Here is a 15,701-nt window from a genome sequence, read left to right as displayed (position 1 = left end):
TTTTATTATTTTTTGAACGAGAAAGGCACAATCACCGCTAGGTAGATTAGTCAGGGTTTTATTTTATTACCGTACCGTACTCATTATTTCCGGGCTTGAAATAAAGGGTCTTAGATTTATGTATGAACATAAATACACGGTGGATTGTTTTCTACAGACACCATAATCATTTATGAAATATAATAACTCTTAGGTTAGGTAAAACAAAGATATTTGGTGAAAACGTAAACAAATTGACCAATTTGAGAAAAAAATAAGCTGTGTGTTTTAACTAAATTATCTACCGTGAACTCATGAAGAAAAGTCGAAAAACTATGCCTGAGCTTGCATAAAAATTCTAAAAAAAACAAATAACTTTTTTGGATGTAATTTTCTTCCGTTGAGTTGTGGCCGATTTTGTGGATAATGTTCTGATGCTATAAATATCAGCAAATCAGTACATTTTTCTCAAAATTGGTTATAACTCAGGATCGAAAAATAAAAAGTTTAAGGCAAAATTATCTTATTAGATAAAATTTGTGAAGACATATTTTGCCGGTTCGGTCATAGTTCTCTAACTTTAATAAGAATGTTCTCGATTATTTTGGTTCTCCAGTTCATTTTTTTTAGATTGCGTTGTGATTCTTTGGTTCTGGGATAAAACATTTCACAGGAATTAGCGAATATTTTCTTCATGAATCTATGCTGATGAAAAAGTTTTTTGAAAATCTGAGACCCTTTGGCCCAACTTGTACGGTGATAAATTGCAAATAATTGTTACTAAAATTTATGTTACTAAAATTAAGCTGTCAAACGTCAAACGTCACCGCTACGGAATACAGCAAGCAATTCGATCCGAGAACAGGGACTGGTATGAAAAAGATTGCCAAACTCAAATTACAGCGCAGTACTCGCACCCGGTAATGATGCTCTTATGGATAAAACAAATTGCCGTTTTAAAAAGGTGTGAAGAAGCGCAATAATCTAAGCGGAAGTGTCTGTTGGTCAGGTCTTTTCACAGTAATTTATGTTACTGTTCCTTTAATGAATAAAAGTAGATGGGCATTAGAGTGGGGCGCAGTTGTATGGAAAATCGCAAACTTCGTCCGATCAAGTGAGATCAAGGTTTTTCTGAATCATTTTGGGACCCCAATCAACTGTGCAAAATATGGGCTCGATTGGTTGCGACATCGCATGCCGCATCGCGTTTTAAAATTACAAGGAGATTAGTATGGGAAAACGTACTTTTTTACATTTTTGCTATTAGCGGCTTCAATTTATCATCAATCACGTGACTCAATACGTTAGCATATAGTCTGGAAGATGCCAAAAGACTTTGCCGAAGAAGGTACATAGCTGGAAGGTCTAAAAAAATGTTATTACGTTTCGAAAATTGATTGTTCAAACCATTTGCAAGAAATCAATGTTTCTGCCAGCACTACCGGACGACCTATGGTTATCGAAGGGCAAAACCCATCTTTCTTCTTGTCGGATTTTTTTCTTTGTGAAATGATTCCGGATAACTCCCATCAGCTCTAAAGCCCTATAAGATCAATTATTTTAAAATAACACTCAGTTAAATTATTGGTCTACGTAGTTCGGCAGTGCTGGCAGAATAAACGATTTTTTGCATATGGTTTGAACACTCAATCATTGAAGCGTTATAACTTTTTTCGTGGACGTTCCAGCAACATGCCTTCTTCAGCAAAGTTTTTCGGCATCCTTTGGGTTATACTTTGACGCAATGTGCCACTTGGTTTACGATGAACTGAAACCTCTAGTAGTAGAAATGCAAAAATATACGTTCTCCCATACTAATTTCCATACAAACTTCAAACGCGATGCGGAAAGCGAGGAAGCAACCAATCGGTCCCAAATTCTGCACAGTTGTTCAGGACCCAGAATGGCTTCGAAAAACCATTGATTTGAAAAAATGACCATGACGCCCCACTCTAATGGGCATATTCTATGAGTGGAGTGACGTGAGATTGTTCGAATGACGTGAGAAGAGTCGTTTAGCCCCATTTTAATAACATGGTCACCTCACGTGAGAATTGCTAAAATCGACTCACCTCACGTTACTCGACTCGTAGAATAAGCCGAAGAGTTAGTCAAAAATAGATCACAAAGTGCTCATCGTGTAAATTGAAATTACTGTCACTTGTCAGTCTTAACAAATATCTAAAGCCTGTTCACGTTAGATTTCGGACAGTTCGATAATGCTCAATCGATTTTTCGCCATTTCATCAATTTAGACGTCAGCTAAAACATGCTGAAAGCAGCACATAATCCGGAGAGATTTAGCTGTCATGTAAATGGATTGTTTCCGTAGTTTGTAAAAATGTTTAAAAATCGCTTCGGAAGATGGGTGTCCGAAATTTAACATGGACAGGCTTTACTCCTGATTCTTTTCCAACAACGCTCTGTGGTTCATTTCAACTTCCTTCTATAACGCATTTTGTATCGAGTTACGTTTTTTTATTACCATGATTATTCTACAGTATTACTAGTTTTGTGGTAATGAGACACATTTTTCTTTTACAAATTCCAACCCAAGTTTTTTTTCTATAAGTCGTGTTCTACAAAAAAGGTTTGTTCTAACGACTTTGCTTCAACCTTTTTTCAAATCTAGTAACTGCCCTGAAATCCAAAATCTGAAAGCTGGCACTTCTGATGCGGATTGTAATAGTCCTTACGAATAACTTGAAGCCAGGACCAGCACGTTAGGCAAGAAGATTCACGCTTCGATTGTTGTGCTGTTCAATAGATGGTATGCGAACGGCTTTCAATCTGATGATTTTCAATTATCTTTCGATTATCTTCTCCCTTATACTTTGAGTAGAATTGACCGATAAAGCCGATAAACAAATCATTCGTTCCAATCACGGTCGTAAAATGTGTTTCAATTACTTCGTCATAAAAGTTACAGAAAATCGAGTGGTCCCATCCATAAGAAGTTCCAGTAGCCTTTGTAACTCCTTTTTATTGAACGTATATGGATTTATCAGCTTCAAATAATAATTCTTCAGTACAGTATGACAGCCTTAAGAAAAAGATGCAGACTAATGTTGGAAGTATCATAAGCTCCCATGGTATTTTGTTTTATACAGTTTATGGGTATTTATAACCACGTTACTTCGCTAAAAAAATGATATTCAAACAATGATAAATGATTTTTGACAATTCTGTTGTTTTCCTATTGTTTTCAAAACACGCCCAAATAGTAGTAACGGATAAATTTTATTTTAAAAGAATACTACTAGCACTTATTTATATTATACGTGCAAATCATAACTTTTTTATAATGAGTTCAAACAGTGTTTGCTTGTCGATTTTCTATTTTAAATCATATCATAAAATAGAAAAGCACCAATTTCTCGATATTTTTTGCTAACATGCGTTCGCTAGTTTGCAATGCTGCTGAACAAAATCATAAATATAATAATGCTGTAAGATGATTAACCGGTCCAGTAGTTCTACGTAATATTTTCTGTAGATATCAAACTTTTTTTTTATGTAATTGTTAGATATTTGAATAACTTTGAAAAGCGTAAAATTGTTTCAAAAACAACAATCTTCAAAAAATGTTTCGCTTTTTTTCTACATGCATTTCATAGAAGTTGAGCCACAGACGCTGACTTCAAGTCTCCAAACAGAATAAATTCATGGGGTCAGAAGGTTATGAAGGATAAGTCCCGAATGAGATTTAAAATGTATGACAGCCACTACCGTAATGTGAAAACCGCCGTAAGATTGCTTCACTAACAAAGAGAATTATAACTAACCAATAGGCAACAAATAACAAAAAAAAAAGAAACATAAAGTCATAAGGATAATATTCACCTGTTTGTGGTTGTGGGTACATAACTAATAGATTAAATAGTTTAGTCTGATGCGTACTATCGTTAAGGATCGTGAGTAACGAAATAAACTGATGGATTGTGCTTCTCTCACTCTCTCTTTCTCTCTCGCGCGCGCGCTTTTTGTTTGCTCGTTAAAACATTGGACGTTAAAACAATATAGAAGACTAGGATGTATGTGTTTTTTTTTTCATTAGACCATAACATAGCTTTTTGAAAACAGTGTTTTTGTTTTGTATAACAGTACTTACATTTGATTTTGAGACGATGAAAATTGCAGAACGAAGCTTGAATTCGGCAGTAGCTTGTTCCAAGTTTGCGTTGTGGCGTGACAGTGATTTGAGGAAACTGAAAGACTAATTGACGACTTACAGGCAAAGCAACAAGATTTTTGCTTATATTGATTTTTGTCTCTGAACTCTTGTGTAGCTAATGGGAACTTCAGAAGAATAGTATAGGAACCCTGCAAACAAACAACTTCCGTAACCGTCTTTCTATATATGAATGTGATTTGAATTAAACAAAAGAAGATGAATATAATAATAATCAGGATGGAGAATTCAATTTAGCCATCGATTTTTGAACACATTCCTATTTCCTCTCGCTCTTCGATAGCCGTTACACACTAAAAATTGTCAATGTTGAAGGAAATTTCCGAAGGTTCTCTCACGTTTGCACAAACCTACTAATAGTAATACTTACGAAAAATCTACACGGAATAAAGGTATTACCCAAACTAACTCATTTTGATGCAATTATCTAATTTTCCTAAAAAGAAGTGATTCACTTCTCGTAGTTACAGAAATTTGTCAAATTGAAGTTATTCACACTGATAGTTATAAATCTGATGCTGAATAAACTATTGACATGGGTAATTTTGTTTCTCCGTGTTCGATTGCCAAAATCAACAACGACTTTACTTTCCGGGGTTTCTTTTCCACATGAGATCTAAACCTGCAGTCAAAAACGGCACTGAACACATTCTTTAGGAAGGAAAATCCTATTCCTTTGCTTGGCATCAATCGTCTGATCATTCTCTACCATTCCACGCAAACGTATCACTTGCTCGCTGTTTCTCTAACCTAACACAAAAATCAACAAAGAAAAATAACCAACTTGACTTGTTTCAACCGCTTCGGGAGACCCATCCAAACCCCCAAAATCCAAAGCGGCTATCCACGCCAACCTAACCTACCAAATTCTTCGTTCTGGTAGAACGACGTATTGCGGACTGCTACACAAACCTCGCACGAATCTAACAGTAAACAACGCGGCGGGGCTCTATTCAGCTGAATACGATTCGGTTCCTGATAATAATGCTCGTAGCTCGTTCATCTGTTTAAATCCATATCAAGCGTCATCATTTGGGGCTGCGTGGCCCCTGCTGGTGCTGTGGTTGGACATAGTCCTTCAGTTGGTGCGGTCGAGCAGCTCTGCCAGCACTGCTGTTGGGAGCCTTAAAGGTATTACCGTTGCTACTAGTGGCAGTGGCAGCGGCACTGCTGTTGGCATCTCCTCGATGACCAGCACCGCCGGAGGTTGCTGTAGTTGCATTACCAGCAGAGCTACCAGTACCGGTAACGGAGTTGGTGGTTTGGGATGAGGCTGTACTGTTGACACCACCACCGCTGTTGCTGGACCCACCACCTGTCGAGGAGCGGAAATCTTTGGCGTTCTGGCGAGAATTGGCAGAGTTGCTGGTGTTGCTGCCACTGTTGTAGCGAGTATCTGTGACATGAAACGAAACAGTATTTGAATAATATTAGTCGCAAGAATCAAAAAGAAATAAAATATAAACAATATAGGGCTGTGCAAATATCGATAATATCGATATTATCGGATGAAACATATCGATACGATATCCGATATCATTGAACTGAAATATCGCCGATATCTAGGCTGACCATCCGTACCGTATTTAACGGGACAGTCCCGTTTTAAGACCTTATTGCGCTGTCCCATCGTAATCTAAAAAATCCTCAATTTGTCTCGTTTTTTCAACAGTTAATGATAATGTGACCAGACGCTGCATTTTTCAACTTCATTTTACAAATTTATTACAATTCATACAGCCTTAAAAATATTTTTCTAATTTACTCTTTTCGCATTTGTCCCTTGATTTTTTTTTTCTAAAATTATTTTTTCTTATCTCTCAAATGCCCACTAAAGTACTGGCTTTAGGCAGGAGGGTACTTCTACTATTTTTTAATTTTTAATTTTTCAGAATGGGAAAAGTTTTGGATATTGGTCAGTATTGAATCCATAATGAATGTTTAAGAGTAGATTAAAATAAAATTTCAAACACCCAATTTTTACAAAAAAATATTTTAATAAAATGCGTAGTTTTTTGTTGCTTCGTGTTTTGTCCGCGCCCAGGGACGGGAATGGTTGACCTTTCTTTTAACCATTCATTCTTCCATGCAATAACAGAAAAACAAAACCACGGCAGCCGCAGCAGTAGCCACACCAAGCAGACGACAGTCAGCTCATGGTTTTTTTTTTCTATTTTCTCTCCCAACAATTAATGTTTTCGTACAATAATTTCACAAAGTATAACCGTTTTTGATAAGAAATATTTATTTCATTACTCCTTGCTCATTTTAGAGGTAAGAACGGATAAATAAGTGTGTTTATGTCTTGTTATCAAATCAAATGTAACTTTTCCTAGTTTTAATTCTCCTGGACCTGAGATAAAGTTATAACTAACAGGCTATCGTAGAAATAAACATAATACATAATAATACATAATAAGTACCTACGGATAGCACACATTCTAGGCTTTGCGCCACATGTAATTAAACTAGATTCTGTGCTGTTTGCGCTGCGCACGATCCGAAACAAAAAATCTCATTTAAATGCTAACTGCACGCCGACACGACTCCAACGTAGCAGCAAACAGTTTTCCTCATCAGCAAAAAAATGTCACGATGTCGCGTACATTTTTTGGCATACAGCTTGTTTGGTGCATGAAATTTGACAATGAGCTGACCATGTAGATTGCTACCCATTTTGAAAAACTGTCTGTTACATTCAGAAAGTTTTTATTATTCAAGAACAAATGATCGATTTTTTTTTTTTTTTTTATAGAGGGATGAAGGCAAATCTGCATACAGACACCTGAAATTATCACTCAGGGAGTGGGGTTGACGCGGTTGGCAGAAGGCCAGACCGCCGGACCCACTAAACCCACCCAAGCAACAGAAGGTTACTTGAGTTACCCTCTCTTCTAATGCACAATTCCCCCCGGGACTACCTTTCAGTATTACTTCTGTGGGGGAAAGCAGTACTAAAAGTACTCCTCCCAAAACAACACCTTTCACAGTGCCTCTCTTCGATGTTTTGTCATACGTCTGAGCCCTTTGGCTCCCTTTATTGGTGCCAGCAAGCACACAAAAGCGTGGGCCCTTAAGCCCTTTACTTTTTTTCCTTGTGCCATTCAGCAACGCATCAACTTTCCTTTTATTTTTAGAGCCATTTAGCTCTCAACGTGCTCGCAAGCTACTCAGATAGTCCCCGGCGGCGGATCTACCCTACTCCGACGGGGAGTCCCCGGCGGCGGAAGCTCCCCGATACCGACGACCCGCATTCGTGGATGGCTGTTACATTACCAACACTACACATTCACCTGGTATGCATGTTCATAGATCCGCTCAAGTCCTACGCACATTCTCACTTCAACGGGTGACCGGACGAGTGCCGAGGTCAGGCCAAAGATTCCGGGTGGAGCTAGCTTCCGGTTCAGTGGTGCCCTGACGACCCGAAGCAGGTGCATTCACGCGGCACGATCTACTCAACTGGTCCCCGGCGGTGGACCTAGCCTACCCGATTAACCGATTTCCCATGAACTGCGCCTTTCAGCTTCTTGCTTAACCGATGAGCCATTCAGCTCTCACCTTGGTCGCGGACTACTCGGATAGTCCCCGGCGGTGGATCAATCCTACTCCGACAGGAGTTCCCCGACGTCGGAAGCTCCCCGTAACCGACGACCCGTCTCAACGGGTGACCGGGCGAGTGCCGAGGTCAATCCAAAGATTCCGGTGGAGATAACTTCCAGTTCAATGGTGCCCCGACGACCCGAAGCCGGTACATTCGCACGCCACGGTCTACTCAGCTGATCCCCGGCGGTGGACCTAGCCTACTCCGATAACCGAGTTTCATTTGCCTTGAGCCATTCAGCTCTCACCTTATTCATTGAGCCATTTAGCTCCCGCCTCGGTCGCGATCGCGAACGACTCGGATAGTCCCCGACGGCGGATCTAACCTACTCCGACGAGAAGTTCCCCGAAAGCGGGAGCTCCTCCGAACCCGGCCGTTTCGCCACGTTCTGCGGCTACGCGCTCGCCGCAAGCTGAATACAGTTGCGACGCTGTCGTTCCCATCCATTATCGACATATATATTCACGACTTCCACGACTCATGGTCCGCTATCCGTAACGGCTGCCTGCTGCTGCTCTATGCGCCAACTTCGTTGCAGGATGTCGGCTATCCTGGACGTCGCTCTTGCAACCGCTCTCCAATGTTCTGGGTTCTGGCACATTTTTATGACGATGTTATCGGTGTTGGTGTCCGTTCCGCATGCCCCCAACATCGCACTCCTCTCCGTTTCGAACCGAGGACATGTGAACAGGATGTGTTCAGCCGTTTCTGTCACGTCTGGGCATTGCGGACAGGTGGGAGAAGCCGCGTGACCAAACCTATGTAGGTACCACTTGAAGCATCCATGGCCTGTTAAGAACTGGGTCAAGCCAAAGTTTAGCTCCCCATGAGGTCTGCTAATCCATGCCGACACACTTGGGACTAAGCGATGGGTCCACCTTCCCTTAGGCGAGTTGTCCCACTCTCTGCCATTTGGCTACCGTTGCTGCCTTTATATTCCTTCGAGCGTTATCGGTGCCCCTGAGGGCGTAGCACTCCTCGTCTTCCTCTACCACCAGTTTGATAGGCATCATGCCCGCGAGTACACATGCCGCTTCGCGAGATACGGTGCGATATGCGCTGATAACTCTCAGGCACATTAGCCTATGAGTACTCTCCAGCTTTCGCACGTTGCAGTTTACGCTCAACGCTGACACCCAAGCTGGTCCTCCGTATCGTAGTATTGAAACCGCCACGCTTGCCAGCAGCTTGCGCTTGCTGGAGCACACCGTAGAGTTGTTCGCCATCATCCTCGATAGTGCCGCTATCGCCGTCGACGCGCGCTGGCAGGCGTAGTCAACATGACTTTTAAAGCTCAACTTATCGTCGAGCATCACCCCCAATTGTTTCAGAGATCTCTTGGAGGTGATGTCGCAGCCGCCGACTCTAATTGTCGCCTCCTAAACCGATTTCCGATTGTTAACGACTATCATCTCCGTTTTATGATGCGCCAACTGTAGCTTCTTGCTGCGCAACCATTTCTCCACTAGGCTGATCGAATAGGCTGCAGTCAATTCGACCTCTTCGACGGATTCTCCGTACACGGTCATGGTTACGTCATCGGCGAATCCCACTAACTTGACTCCTGGCGGGAGCTTCAACCGCAGCACGCCATCGTACATCACGTTCCACAGCAATGGACCCAAAATTGATCCCTGTGGGACACCTGCCGTGATGGGGGCGGTAGCCAAGCCTTCGTCTGTCTCGTAGATCAATAATCGATTCTGAAAGTAGCTTCCCAGAATCTTATACAGCCCTACCGGTACTCCCAGCCGAAGCAACGAGTTCGCGATCTCCATCCAGCACGCACTGTTGAATGCATTCCGCACGTCGAGTGTTATTACTGCGCAGTAACGTATACCGCGCCGCTTGCATTCGATGGCGACCTTTGCAGTGTCAACCACCGATTTAATGGCACCCAGAGTAGACCTTCCTCTCCGAAAGCCGAATTGCTCGCTCGATAATCCTCCTACCTCCTCGACGTACGGCGACAGTCTGTTCAGGATCAACTTCTCCAGTAGCTTCCCTACCGTGTCTATAAGACAGATTGGTCTGTACGCTGAGGGGTCTCCTGGTGGCTTGCCAGGTTTCGGTAACAGGACCAAACGCTGTCTCTTCCATATATCCGGGAATGTCCTCTCGTCCAGACACTTCTGCATGGCCAACCTAAACATGTTCAGGTTAGTCGTTATGGCTGCCTTCAATGCCATATTCGGGATCCCGTCCGGACCAGGTGCTTTACTCGGGTCGAGGGACTTTGCCACCGTCAATATCTCTTCTACCGTCACCCTCTCCACCGCTTCATCATTTGCTACCCTCGCTGCTGGCGGCCAGTGGGTTGGGCCGTGGTGCGGGAATAGTGCCTCGATTATAGTCTTCAGCCTCGTTGGACATCGCTCGGGAGGAGCCAGTGCTCCTCTTGTTTTGGCCATCACCACCCGATAGGCGTCTCCCCATGGGTTCGAGTTGGCGCTCTGGCACAGTCTGTCGAAGCAGGCTTTCTTGCTTTCTTTGATGGCCTTGTTTAGAGCCAGTCTCGCTGCTTTGAATTGCTCGATGCGTTCCTCCCTCACTTCCGCCAAGCGTGTCCTTTGCGTTTTTCTTCTAGCCCGGAGACAGGCTGCTCGAAGGGCTGCAATTTCATCGCTCCACCAGTATACCTGTGGCCTGCAGTTCCGTGGTCGCACCTTCCTCGGCATGGTCGCGTCACAAGCTCGAGACAGGACCGCAACCAGTTCGTCGCCGCTTAAACTTCCCGTGTTTTCTTCCAGACCCATAGCTTCACTGAAGGTCCCACCGTCGAAGTGGGCGACCTTCCACGACCGGGTTGTGGGAGTAGCTCTCCGGCTTTCTCTTCTTGCCTCGCTGCCTATCCTGTACCGGATAGCTAGATGGTCACTGTGGGTGTAACCGTCGTCGACCATCCACTGCATATCACCGACCAAACTTGGACTGCAGAACGTTACGTCTATTATCGATTCCACTCCGTTTCGCTGGAAGGTACTTTTGGAGCCTTCGTTGCACAGCACGACATCCAGCTTGGCGAAAGCCTCTAGCAGCGTTTGCCCTCTCCGGTTAGTAAAGCGACTTCCCACTCTATCGCCCACGCATTGATGTCTCCTGCAATGACTACTGGCTCGCTACCCACTAGGTCTGATGTTAGCCGATCGACCATCTCGGTGAATTGTTCTATCGGCCACCTTGGTGGGGCGTAGCAGCTGCAGTAGTACACTCCATTTATTTTCGCTATAACAGTACCCTCCGCTCTTGTGTTCAGCACTTCCTGGATCGGGTATCTTCCCGTCGTACAAATCGCCGCTGATTTGGATCTATCCGCTACCCAGTTCCCATTATCCGCGGGGATGCGGTACGGGTCCGACAAGATAGCGACGTCCGTTCTCGCTTCTACTACCGACTGCCACAGCAACTGCTGGGCGGCCGCACAATGGTTGAGGTTGAGCTGCGTTACTTGCACGGCTTCCTCGTATAACCACTCAACGGGCACGCAGGTCCACCCATAGCGTGGTTATGTTCCTGCTTCCTGCTCGCGCATAGCGTACACGATGGTGCTTTCTCGCACGTGTGCGCCTTTATGGCCCTCTTCGTCGCATCGCCTACATAGGTTACTCCTATCCGGCCCTTTGCACGCCCACGATTTGTGTCCCGGTTCGAGGCAGCGGAAGCACTTGTCGACTACCGGTGGTTGGTAGAGGCTGACTGGACATACTGACCAGCCAACTTTCAGCTTACCAACTTTGATCACCTTGTTAGCGTCGATGGCCGGTAACTTCACCGTGGCAATCTGCGTCCCCTGCGGTCCTCTTCGCAGACGGATGGACGCATTTGCTACCACCACTCCACCTTGGTCCTTGATGGCCGAGGCGATCTCTTCCGATGTCGTGACCTCGTCCAGCTGCTTGCATTGGAGAGTCACTTCGTCGTGTAGAGCCCTCACTTCTACGCTCTCGCCTAGGACTTCCTGGGCTAGCGCTCCATATGAGGTACCGTTCGCCTGTGAGCCCTTCCTTAAGACAAGGATCATCTCGCCCGCTCTCGTCCGCCTTATGCTACGAACCTCTTTACCAAGGTCCGCCAGTTTCTCGGCGCTGCGCATCGCCTTGAGCACGTCGGCGTAGCGCTCTTTCTCTGTTTTAATGAGAAGTGCTTCACCCTTCTGTCTGGCTCTCGCCGGGCGCGTGATTGCCGCTTTCTTCTTCGGTTTATTTACTACCGTTTGCCAGGGACCGTCCGACCGCAGGTTGTCTTGGTCGGGTTGGCTTCCCTCCTCCGGTGGCCGACTGGCTCGTTTCGTCCTCGCTTTCTTCTTACGCCGTTCTCCCATGTTTGCAACTTCCGTGGGCCCGCTCTTCTGATTTGCGCTCTCCCGACGCCTTTTTGCGTTCTGTTTAAAGCGCTTAATGCCAGGCGAGTCCCTGGCTCGCTTATCTGTTCTCCTCTCTACCGCTCTGTCGCTGAGGGCAAAATCTAACGCCTCCTGTGCCATGGTTGTGGTACTATGGAAGGAGAAGGGAGCAGTCTGTGTACTCTTCTCCGCTTTACCACAGCCTTCCAGCCTGGCCGCAAGCACTTCCTGTTCTTGCTTGGCAGCAAGAACCAAATTGCGAAGCTTAAGCAATTTCAGCTTCAGCTCCCTCGACATATTGCCCCGTTCATTGGTGAAGTCGATAATGTCATCCAGTTGCACCAGACGACGGTCAAGCTCGGCAGGATGCCAATCGACCCTATCTCCACTGCATTGAGCTGCTGCTTATCGACTATTGGCGTATCGTTATCGCTCTCCACGACGACTACTTCGCTACTCGTGTCCTTCATCTCCATTTCTCTCGCACCCGATGCGTTGGGTGGAGATCTCTCCAAACCTCTCCTTGCGAAGGGTTCACTTCCGATGCTTGTTTGTTTAATTTAGCTTTATTCATGTTTTTTGGGTCCCCTGTACGGCTGCCCTCGAACCCAACTGGAATAGTCGCCTTCTTGATCCCATGGTTATCTTTGCAGATGCAGTGAGGCCATGCGGGGGTTGACACCTCGGTGTTCAGAGCCGGATCGGCGTAAGCCAGGAAGGAATCAACTGGTCCTACTCCCATCTGGTTGGTTAAGCCAGACGGCTGGATTGGGACGGCGTGCCCCAAGGCCTGCCACGGTTTTTTTGAATGATCGATTTGCACTCGCTCAAATGGTAGCGAACACAGTTTCCATGGCGAAATAGGGACGTTTGTTGTTTCTGGCCTGCACTGGATGCATAATTCACATCGCTCACCCATGTCTTCTATATCCTTATCGATGTTTGGTCACCGAAAATAACCTCTTGCTAACGATTTCATCTTTACGATACCCAGATGCGTTGATATCTTGCAGCTAAAAGAAGCGATGAACTTCTTATTAATGAAAATATCACGTTAATAAAAAATAATAATAATAATAATTGCAACAAAACTGTCGGAGTTTAGTAGGAGAAGCCACACCAAAAGAAGCCTTCGATGCTGTGTTGAAATATCAAGGTCGTCAGGATGTTGGACGAATAGTTGTCATTTAAGGTAGAAGGAATCCATTGATTGGACGAGATTTCATCGGTGAGTTACTGACAGACATTGTGTTACGGTTGGTTTTATTTTGTTCGTATAGTGGTAAATATTCGATCAAGTCTATATCATTTGTGCTATTTTGTGTATGTTTTATTTGTTGATTCTGTGTCTGGACTGAAGAGGAAAGCCTGAAAGTAGGCAATAAAATATTTAGTTGTGATTTGTCCCAAGTTTGTTCCAGACACAGACATCGAATCGTTGATGCCAAATGGCATTGATTGATTCGGGGTGCCCAAATAGGATAAGAATCCTACACAAAGGCTCAGCTATGAATACAGCAAACTAATTGCTGTAGACAAAAAGCGCGATGCGCAATAAAAATATTTCTGCGGGATTTGGCTGATGGACCAAAATCTCATACGAAACCTCGTCATTTCCCGTAGTGGGCACCACCTAGCCGTCTCTCTCAGGGCACCAGGAGAGAACGTGCATTATTTAATTTGTTCTTTGTTTCATGTTGATTGAGTATTTTTATGTTTGTATAAAATAATTGTAACGTGGGGCTTGTTACAATTGTCAAGCGATAGCCAATTAGCCACCGAGCAAGTTATCTGTCACAGGTTGTGCATATGCATAAATCGAGTTTCAGACATAGTAATTAATAACCACTCCGGATGGCTCAATGCCCGGAATATAGGCAATTGGATGTCAACACGAACAATCCCTCCAACTCTACGTTAGCCGGGCAAGCAGTGGAGAATGTCAAAAACTTTCAATATATTGGCAGCCAGTCGGACGGTGAAACCAAGGTGGACATATGAGCACGGATCAAGAAAGCTACACACTTAAATCATTTCACAGATTCTGGTGAATTTTAGTGAAAAATCACCGAAATCTCAACAACAAAATTGTTCACAAAGGGAACAACTTTGTTCAACTGTCAAAACCACCGAAAATCTGTAAAATTATTTACAGTTCTGCTGTTGAGGTTTCTGCTACTTATTTTAAGGTTCTGTCACATTTGGAGAATTAAACTTGAAAGTGACAGCTCGAAAATTAAAAAATCACCTAGTATCAAGAATGGCTGTTGCTACCCAGCAATAAGAATAAGACATCGACCTAAAATGATTCGATATCTGTCAAAAGTAATCTTGCTCTGTGAGCAGGGTTATTCGTTAATTATTGAAATGTCACTTTTAAGTTTAATTTCAATTTAATTCTCCAAAATGAAACAGACCCTTTATTTCGAATGAGTCTTGGTGTGTGTCAGCAGAGATCACGCAGAAACTGCAAGTATTCATCGACCGATGTCTACGTTTTATAATTCAGGTCACGATTGCTGAGCTCCATCGACGATGCCATCAAAAACCAATATCAACTGAAAATCGAGTTGAGTTCGTTGCTTAGGTCTAATTTGATACATTATGTTAACTGAGATTTGGTGATCCTTTCAGCAGTAATATTGATTCATTGTAATTGACATTATTTTGAGTTCTATAACAAATTTAGCATGTAAGGAAAAATGCTGAGAAAAAAAACCTCATCAATAGTTAGTAGGATAGTTAGAGGAAAATTTTCTTAAGATATAGTATCACAGTAGGCGGGGGTTGGTTTGTCTTCTTCTTCTTCTTATTGGCATTCGACACAGTAGATCCAATTGTCGATGATTTGTGGGGGGTGAAGGGTAGTAAACTTACAGTTGTTACGAAATGCTCTACTAATTTCCACAATTTATCTTCACCAGGAGCTAAGTAACTGATAACATCACCGAACTTATCAAAACGGTACTGCGCGCATTCTTCCCATATTCTGTTGTTGAGTGCTTCAACGATGACCTTGTAGAGTGGATCTTTTGATCTTATCCACTGACGCCGCCGCACGTTACGGAGGTGAATGAGATTTCTGGTATGTGGCGACATTTGTGGAATGTCAAATGGACGATCTGGACGTTTTGGAATGGAAGGATTTTCAGCAGTGGCGTTTCCCTAACTACAATCTACCTGTGCACTGGCTTTAAATTTAAGGAATTGGTGTGCAGAAATGCATAGAATTACTAGATTTTGATTAGTTTCAACGTCTCTGATTTTTTTTATTTCCCATTTGGGCTGTCAAAATATCAGAAGTTTCATTTTTTGGGTTAGTGCACAGGTAAAAAGTGAGGTTACGCGACGCCACTGACTTTCAGTATTAAGAATTGTGTTACTGAGAAATGCTATTGAATCATCGACGGATGCCACATCGTTCATATTCAGGATGATTGGGGCTGTGAGGTTTATCGAATTGTTGACAATTCTCTGGAACCTTGACCAATTTGTTCGAGCGTAACAATACCGAGTATCTGGTGGTGCAACTGAAAGGCTGGAATCGACGGAAAAAACTACTGACAGGTGGTCGGAGGATAGTT

The 15,701-nt window shown here is 43.7% G+C and overlaps 1 protein-coding gene across 6 annotated transcripts in view; it reads right to left on the bottom strand.

The window, feature by feature from the left end:
* Window positions 1-4,012: 4,012 nt before the first annotated feature.
* LOC134210815 (la-related protein Larp4B) overlaps window positions 4,013-15,701 on the bottom strand; it is a 121,690-nt gene continuing 110,001 nt past the window's right edge. For all 6 annotated transcript variants that reach the window (XM_062687113.1, XM_062687115.1, XM_062687114.1 and 3 more), the window contains one exon: window positions 4,013-5,567. In XM_062687113.1, the coding sequence (XP_062543097.1) occupies window positions 5,200-5,567 (368 nt within the window). In that variant the 3' untranslated portion in view covers window positions 4,013-5,199. The remainder of the gene's footprint in view (window positions 5,568-15,701) is intronic.

This window comes from Armigeres subalbatus, chromosome 2 (assembly GCF_024139115.2).
Source record: "Armigeres subalbatus isolate Guangzhou_Male chromosome 2, GZ_Asu_2, whole genome shotgun sequence".
NCBI lineage: Eukaryota > Metazoa > Arthropoda > Insecta > Diptera > Culicidae > Armigeres > Armigeres subalbatus.
The sequence above is the reverse complement of the archived record's forward strand: the minus strand, read 5'-3'. Positions and strand labels throughout refer to the sequence as shown.